The 9,639-nt window shown below is 31.8% G+C and overlaps 1 protein-coding gene across 1 annotated transcript in view; it reads left to right on the top strand.

Moving 5' to 3' along the window:
* Nucleotides 1–3,550: 3,550 nt before the first annotated feature.
* LOC117173814 overlaps nucleotides 3,551–9,639 on the top strand; it is an 88,000-nt gene continuing 81,911 nt past the window's right edge. Inside the window, exon 1 of the mRNA XM_033362457.1 lies at nucleotides 3,551–3,653. Coding sequence (XP_033218348.1) covers nucleotides 3,551–3,653 — 103 coding nt within the window. The remainder of the gene's footprint in view (nucleotides 3,654–9,639) is intronic.

Raw genomic sequence — 9,639 nt, 5'->3', positions numbered from 1 at the left:
TAGTAGTAGTAGTAGTAGTAGTAGTAGTAGTAGTAGTAGTAGTAGTAGTAGTAGTAGTAGTAGTAGTAGTAGTAGTAGTAGTAGTAGTAGTAGTAGTAGTATCAGTAGCAGTAGTAATAGTAGTATTAAAAAAAATTATTAATAAAAGAATGTCATCGTTGTAAATCACATTTTTATTATTAAAAGTACCTGAGGTATCAGGGAAGCCAGAAGTGAAAATGCAGCTGAAGCTTTAAAAAAGTACCTTTCTAAGCCTGTATCATAAGCCCAGCATCCAATAGACCTTAGAAATAATTTATTGAATTTGTAATATCTAGTATCGAAGACGTCCATTTTTCAACGAAAATTTGAAGACATGCACTGCAGTTATAAATTCATATAATTAAATACACTGAACATTTTTATTAAATTTAGAATTTCAATATTCGAATAATTTCGTATGTAACTATCGTTTCAGTAGAAATTGAATAGGTGAAATATTTTTCCTCAATCTTGATTTAAAGCATGTAAAAACAGCTACAGAAACTAAAAATAAAAACCTAGGAGAAAAATAAGAACAATGAATTCGATCCTCAACAACATAAATTTTGATGTATTTGGTGCTTCTTTTATTATACATAATTAATGTGCGAGCTCGAATATTAGACGAACTCCGGGGAAAAATTGGCTGTAATCCCAGAGATAATTGATTTGGATCAAATGTGCCAAAAACTGCATTTTTGGACATTTGAAAAAAATGATAGCAAAAAGACTCAATATCGTCGAAAAAAGTAATCTTATAATCATATTAAAGTCGGGAGAAAATTCATAATAAGCGGCTTTAGGGTTTATCACTCGGTGCGAAAAAATCGCAAAATTTTGTATCAGAAACATTCTTCAACATGACCCCTGTGAAATGATATCAGTTAGATTTTCTTCACATTTTTTTGTCTTTCCCTTCAATTGAATTATTACTTTAATCAGTAGAACTAAGCATGTAAAAGGTAATTATCTCGAAATAGAGATTTGGAACTTAAATCTAGCTCTCTCTCATTTATTCCAACGAGAATTATGAGAGCCGATTATTTAATATCTTTTTGGTTTCACTTTTTTGTTATAAAATAAAGTGAAAAATGTCAATGTTTACAACCTTTTTTAAATCTTTCCATAAACAATCGAAATAAATTCAGAATGAATAAAAAAAGTGTCGTAACACGTAATACAATTAATTAATTCATAAAATGTTTTAAATACTTTTTATGAACAAATAATAAGCAAACTCTGTCCGCAGTAGTAAGAAAAAAGCCCACGGCCAGGATTGTTTAGAGGCATCGCTTGTTAAGGTTAGCTTTAGGGTTTCCGCGGCAAAGGATATAATTTATTACAAAATCGATAATATTTTGTAATATTTAGTTTTTTGAATATGCCGAATATGCTGATTGATTTTCTTTGATTTCTTTTTTATTATTTCCAATATTTTAATCTTTAACTTATGTATATATAATAAATTTTATCATAGGCTTAAATAATTCGATTTAATTAGCTCAATTTATTTAGAAGGCTGTATAACAAACTTAACCTGTCTCTTTGAACATGTACAATTCACATAAATAGGAACTATATTTTAAGGATCAAATTTCTTATTTCCTACGAATTATTTATTGCAAATATTTGCCGAGCAGGTTTATTTGCCCCGAAATCTATAAATACTGAAGATTCTTATACAAATTATGGTATTAGCTTAATATTAATTTCTCCTCAATGCAATTAATGATTCTGCACATTCTAAATAACTTTATTTATCTCCTTTTATGTCTTATATCAGCAGCACTGTGTTAAACTGTATGTTTTCATTTAAGTTAAAGTATTCCTGGTGTAACTATCCAGTAATGAAACAGAACAGTTGAGCGAAACACATGCTACAAAGCTGGAAGCTTCTGACCAATTATTTAAAATTCATTTCAACCTAGTGCGAAAAATGTACGTGGTACATATCTATCCAGAAAAGTGACTACTGTTTTTAATTATTAAAAAATTGCATTTTCATTGTTTTCTCTAACGTATATGCATTTTTATTCAAGATTAAGTTCCAAGTTAGATATTGATTTAGACATTTCGTGGGAATTTAGAGGTTTTAGGCATTCAGCCGATTGCTAGCTTTCAAAAAAATTTGGGACGAAATTTATACCTGGTGTCCAAGTGCCAGATTCATTCAGGCATTCAGAAAATTACTCAGCTATTCTTCTGAAGGCCTGATATATGGTCCCCACAAAGGGTTGGCTGGCCTGGCTGCAGTCAGAAGACCCGGGTCCATGTATGGCCCGCGGATCACTAGGTACCTTTATTACAATATGAATCTTTAACCTTATAATCAGTTTAAAATTAAGAAAAATTAGGATAAATATTTTAAGTAATTTTGAAATTTCCCTTGAATAAACATGCTAAATTTACACTTATTAGATTACAAATAAGTGTGGGAAGGGAGGAGCCCGCAAAATTGTATGGCCAGGGGGCCCTTGTCGGGATGTGGGGGCAATGGCCTGATACGTATTAGGCAATTACAAGAAATCAAGCATAGAGTATTAAAATACTTTAAATGGGTATTTGAGAGTTTATTTTTATTTTTATTTTCATACAGTCCCAGATGTGAATGTCCGAACTTAATGGCCGTATAAAAAATAAATTTAAAAAAACGAAACTTCCTTTGGCAAAAATGTATTGATGCTTTAGTTTTTAGTTACGAAATGATTAAGCTGAACCAATCAGGAGCGCCGCTTAAAAAGTCGTAGCGTGCGTAAAATGGAGGCCAACGCTGTTTTCACGGCAGCAATCACTAGAACAGTGTTGACCTTCCTCTCACGCACGTTACGACTTTCTATGCAGCGCTCCTGATTGATCCAGCTTAATAATTTCATAACTCTAAAACTAAGACTTCCATAGACTTTTGCCAATGGAAGTTTCAGTTTATATATTTTTTATACAGCCACATAAGTTCGGGCACTTAGTTCTGGCACACCATGTACCGTCGAACCTCGGACACTGTCACCCATCGGGATCGGACGTATTGGACCATCTCGATACGATGTTTTGCGTCAGGTACCCCTGATAGTATACTAATGTTATCGAACAAATTATTTTTTAATTTTACAATAAATGAAAGGAGAATAGAAATACAAATATGTATTATTCTTCTTTATTATGTAATTATTATTTGCACACAGAAAACTAATCATAATTCTGAAGATCACATAGACATCTGCTTACAATTAGTCAACATTGTTTTCGCAGTGTGTATTGATATCTTTGGTACGAAAATTACACTTTTTCCAGTGTTCGGTAAAATGTTTTCACTTACCTCAATAATTTTCAGAACAGAGATTAAGTGTAATAGCTTCATAAATATATGACATTATTAGTGTACAAAACCAATAAAAAAACCTCCAATGTCAACGTAATTTAACCTGTAAGCCCGTAATTTAACCAAGCCCGGTAAAGTTAAAATAGAAAACTTCAGTCAGGAAAAATTTAAATTGCACTTTTCATTTAACTTATTATGCAAAACTACGTACATATGTACTACATATCTCAGAGAAGGGGCTTCGAGGATGCGACGGCACTGGGCGAATCACCTGATTCTTACAGTGTCCGCGAAGCAGCTGATGACAGTGTCCGAGGTATGACAGTGTCTAAATCTATAGTGTCCGAGGTTCGACTATATAATGAATGAAACATACTTTTACAAAATCCAGTGAAACTCTGAGACTGTGCCGATTTTGGGGCTGGTAGTAGGCGATAACTAACTCTGTAATAGTTTCACTCCGCATGTAAACACTCAGAGGCATATATGAACCGTTTCTGGTGGATTTTACTGCGTGGTAAAGAACATTTAGAACATCGTTTTTCTAATACGGAGACAAAGTTAAACTAAAAATTTAAGAGAAATAATGAAAAAAGCTTCTTATTGCACGTTAAAATAAACATCTTTCCTGCTTATATATCTTACTTTAAAATTTTTCGGGGCGTTAAGCATCTTGTTGAAAAGGAGAGCTTCCTTTTCAATAATCGTTCCATACTCTGTCGTTCACTAAATTAAACTATTCGGGAACGGCAGCATCAAAAAGCAGATCACTTTTGCACCAAAACACCGCAAGTCAACAGTTCAAGTTGGAAGCACGAACTTTTGCGTATAGCGCATAACGCATTGCGCGGTTTCATAACCAAACGTACGTAGAAGTTATTTAAGAGAAAATTACTTACTTTTATAAAAAATTAATTAATTACAAAACACTATAGTAGCGTTTCGATGTCGGAAATCGATCGGACCTTTCTTTCTACTGTCTCTTTCTCTATCTCTCTATCTATTTCTGTTTATCTAATATTTCCACTTCTTTTTTATCTTTGTCGAATCATAGAGCCTGTTGTAGAGAGACAGCGATAGCGTCACCAATTTATAAAAAATTTGAATTTCAATCAAATATTAACGAGAAATATCATAGAGTATAATTAATTTAAAAATGTAGAATAATACTTTTAAATAAAAATAATTGATATCTACTGCTTTTTTATGAAAATTGCTCCAATAACTTCAAAATAATACTTCGCGATATATATTCATATGCCAGAAGGCGCTGTTGTTGGGGTCAGAGACAGGCTGATTCGATCGCATGAAATAATCCGATCGTCCCGTTGGCATCGGAGACCCACTACTGATTGGCGCAAGCTCGCCATCGTGCTCATTCGCGTGGGCCTTCTGCTTTGAATGGAATGCCGGAACGTCATGATGAACTTGTACAGGTAGTCCGTTATGGTACAGCGCCTTACCACCACCGGAACCCCCGGCAGCTTCTCTTACTCATGACTGGGGCACGGTGTCAATTCTCTCATATAGTTAACAAGTAATTTAATTTAAGTTCATGTTTGCATTGGTTTTAAAGGTAAACATTTTTTTTTAATTTGCCTTATTATCATTGTTTTAAGAATATTAATAATTATTAATATTAAAAATGTTATGAATTAAAAAGCCATTAAATTTTTAAAATCTGTATGAATCAAATAATTAAATTACGAATTTATAATTAACGTTAATAGTAATTATGAGCATAATAATTATTGTAGTATAATCATGTTCACTCATATTTGTTTTAATTCTTGTAATTGACTACATCTGTTTTTCTTTTTCAAATGGTAACTTGTGCAAAGAAAGTCACAAATACGAATATTTTACTTCGTGATATTCACTAACTTTAACAAAAACTGCATTCAGAGTTTAAATCATGCATGTTAAATAGTAAAAGCCGTATTCATGTGACAAACGACCCTGTCACATACGGATAACTTTTAAAAGTTATCCTTATTCTAATTTGTTTACATGTTCTTAAAGACTTCATACACTAAACAGAATACAATGTATACAGTTCTTAGAATGCCGCAAGTGTAACTCTATTTCTAAAGGACAGAAACTTGCTGACAGGGCGTTAAGACATGCGTTTCAAGTCGCTCACGTGCCTCCATGTGAAGTATTAGGAATATAAAATATTTAAAAATTTCAGCAACCAACTTTAGAAAAAATTCATTTCCACATTGCTAGCTTAATAAAAAAACTCATAATTTCACGTAAACCCCAATTTAAACCCGGAGTTAGATTAAGTAGCATTAATTATATTAAGTAAAAGAAAAACATATTGCAAGAATAATACTCTTATGAGCATCAGAGCTCTGATCCGGGCATACGGTGTCGCTTCGATGATGTACCAGAGATCCAAGTGTTCACCATCTCTCCCGTTCTCCAAGCTATCCTTTCCGTCGAATCTACCCCGCGCCAAACAACCCTTACAGTAGGTAGATTTTTAAAAGGCACAAGTTTGGCAGAAATAATCCTATTTTAATGAAACTAAAACTGGAAACAGTATGCAAAGTTCCAAATATGACAAAAGCGTTGAGTTTAATACATTCCCAAATGGTATGAAACACTTGACCCGTAATTTGTTTCAGAACTGGAATTCGTTAAAAATAAATTCCATTTCAAAATGAAGAAAGAAATTGTGAATGTTCTCAATTTAAAAGCATTCAGCCAAATTACAAACTATTGGCAACATCCTGTTTAATTCTGAAAAACTGCCAACAAAGACATTTTCGCCACATTTATTTTGCAACGATTGTAAAAATGAAGGTGACTGACTCGACTCAGGACACTTAAGTCTTGCTGTTATTGCAAGAAAATCGGCATGGTACTCGAGTAGCTTGTCCCGGAGAATTGCAAAGAAATCTTGTCGTGGGAGTGTGAAAAGATCAATTGGGCAAACGTAAATAAATCTTCCTCCGTCGGGTTAAATCGAATCGAAAAAAAATTGTTGCAATTGGTATTTCAGCGGAGGAGAACTAGCTCTCAAAGTCGAATCTCAAAACGATTGGGAAAATTAGTTCTGTGCCACCGAATTACTTCCCTGTGTTTTAATAACGAATAGAGGATTAGAATTTAAATGCGCTCTTTCCCTTTTGCTCAGAAGCAGTCCGTCGTCACAACTCAGTGTGTTAATTCCGGAAAATACGATGTTGTGAGTATTCGTGCAATACACAAGTGTCGTCAAGGACTAGAGTTGCTCTACCAAGCAACGGCGATATAGAAGTATCAAATTTAGCCCTATGAAGAGGAGCAGAAAATTAATAGAAAATTGTCTTTATGAAGCTCTGATCTTCCTAATTGGTAGACGCAGGTCTAGGATTACAACTACAAAGGTTAAAATGTATCAATCAAGTTTTTTATTTCGACATCTTTTTCATGTAAATCTGTGAGTGTTGAGTAGGTACCATTGCTAAGTACAAACTATACAGAATTTATTAGAACGGTTTTTTCATTTTGTAATAAAATTTCACAAAAAGATGAAAGATCTAAAGGCTGTAATACTAAAAATGATCTGTGATCTCTAACCTTGATTTTGTTTAATATTTTTTTCAGAATAAGGTACAACATTTTTCAGTACGGAAGAAGTGAATAACGATCTCATAAATAAAAAGGAGTACGTAAACGGTACTTTGGAGTTTGGAAGCCTCCCATCCAAATATTGCGAGACTTAGGATTTCTTAACCGTGACATTTCAGATTTAATGCTATTATTTCATTTACAAAATTCTAAAGGATAATTAGACTACTTGGTTCGTAAAAATTCAATTATTTCCCTGACCGAATCGCAAAATAACAATGTATCGTTTCTTTCTTTTTATTTAATTTATATGTAGTTTGTTTTGGAATTTTTCTTTATATTAGAATTACAAGAAAGTATCCACTTTAAATAAAAGGACAATTATTAAATTTGTAATAAATTTTAATTTTAATTTTTCAATAAAAGCTAAGTTTATTATTTAACGTGCATCACTAAAAATCTGTGAAAACTTTTTTCCTATGATTTAACCAATTTTACTTTTTCAAATTTTAACGTGTGCAAGATAAGTCGTAAACACGGCTATTTAACGTTGCAGTATTTAGTAAATACTATCAAAAATGCGATCAAAGTTGAAATAATGAATTTTAAATTATAAATTGAACGCTTTCATTTTTTCCGAAACTTGAAAATAAAATGCTTTTTTATTTAATTTATAAGTAGTTTTTCCTTTTTAGAACTTTTATTTCTATAAAAATTAAGAAAAATCATCTACTTTAAACTAAAAGACTATATTTCATTTATCAGTATATTTTTATTTTTTAGTAAATGCTAAATGTATCATTTAATACGCATCATTTGAACTTTAAAATATATTTTATCTGGAAATTAGTCCACTTTAATATTTCAAATTGTAATTGTACAGAGTTCAAATGATGCATGTTAAATGTCAACTCCAGCAATTCGCTTTTTTCTGTAACCGAACCGCAACATGAAAATAAAATGTTTAATGTTTAAATCTGTAAAAACAAAAACTTAAATTACAAGATATTTTAAATATATGACATAAAATTATTCTTATTATTTCGTGAAAATATATTTAATTTATTAGATAAACATTTAAATAAAACGTTTAATAGTCATTCAATGTGTTTCAGTACTCTATGGTTGGGTTCTTGTGATTACCTAAAAAGTTTCAGGCTGTCAGAAGAACAGCTGAGTATTCTTTTGAATGCCTAAATAATCCAGGCACTTGAACACCATGTACAGATTTCGCCTCAAATTCTTCTGAACGCCGACAGTCGGCTGAATACCGGAAACCTCCAAATGCTGAAGCCAAATAATCTTGTATACACCTACACTATCGGTCAAATGCTTAGGTTCACTTTTTTTTCGATCATTGATTGAATTTTCTTAATTTTAATTATGTCAAAGCTAACAAAATTTTTTTGAAATAAGTCAATGCTCTTAAATTTTTCTATAAAATGAGCCCAAGATGAAAGCAAATCGTTAATTTTTTAAGTAGATACTGTAAGAATAGTGTATATTTTAAAGTTTTATTGATTTTTTTAAAACTTACCTAATAATAAATTTTTTTAAATGTCTTTGCGCTAATTTTGAAGCTATTTTTATTACAAACAAATTTTAAGTTCTTTCACTGCGATAGGATTTTTTTATTTACACTCATAAAGCTCTTGCGATGCTGTTGAAAAATAGTTAAAGTTATTGCACTGTGATAGATTTTTTTTTATATTTAAGCTCATTAGCTGTTGCAATACTGTAAAAAAAGATATGAAAAATGAGTGCAGGAACATAAAAAAATATTCATTATCACGCAAGTTATTGCAAATGTGAGAAAACATTGAAATTTACCCAATTTTTGCGAAATCTATTTAAAAAATTGATGAATAGGCTTCATCCGGGGTTTAACTTCTACAGAATTTTGAAAGCGTTTTATCCTTTAAAAAGAAAAAATTTTAGCTCTGACATCATTACAATGAAAAGAACTAAATCAATCATAAAAAAGAGGTGAACCCAAACTTTTGAAAGGTAGTGTAGATGCCTATAAGCTAATAAGAGGTCCGTCCATTCAGTGCCGCCACCAAGGCAAATTATAAAATCGAATACGCCATATTTTTTTGCTTCTTTTTTGCTTATTTTCTGCAAAAAAAATTTTTTTGGCTCTTTACACTTCGGAGAAAAGTGTGGCGGCGCTAGCAGGACGTCCACTCAGCGCCGCCACCTACGAAAACTCACTAAAAATGATTATAATGCGATAAACGATAAGTGGAGATTTTTTTGCTTTTTTTTGCTCTATGATGACATATATTAAGTTTTCCAAAAAACAACCACTAAGTCTCACACAACTACCACCTGGGACCAAAAACGTTTTCAAAATGGGAAAAATACCTTCGACAATGTAAACATGTTTTAGGGCTTCAAATTACAATGTGAATATGATTTAGAATAACAAATTAAATATATGACACTTGAAAATTTTCCCCTCCATTAAATTATCTCGAAAAACTACCCTTCCACATGAGCGAATGCAGCGTAACATATATATGTATGAAAAAAGCATAAAAATTAATCACACTTAGAAAGCACTGTTAGTCGATATTTTCTTTTTCTTTTTTGCTCTCTGATAATATATAATACGTTTCCAAAAAACTACCCCTAAGTCATAAATACCCTTCCCTCGTCATCAAAAACGTTTTAAAAGTTGAAAACCACCTTAAAAAATGTAGACATGCTTAAGAGCTCAAAATTAATTACATTACACT

This window comes from Belonocnema kinseyi, chromosome 5 (assembly GCF_010883055.1).
Source record: "Belonocnema kinseyi isolate 2016_QV_RU_SX_M_011 chromosome 5, B_treatae_v1, whole genome shotgun sequence".
Taxonomy (NCBI): Eukaryota; Metazoa; Arthropoda; class Insecta; order Hymenoptera; family Cynipidae; genus Belonocnema; species Belonocnema kinseyi.
The sequence above is the reverse complement of the archived record's forward strand: the minus strand, read 5'-3'. Positions and strand labels throughout refer to the sequence as shown.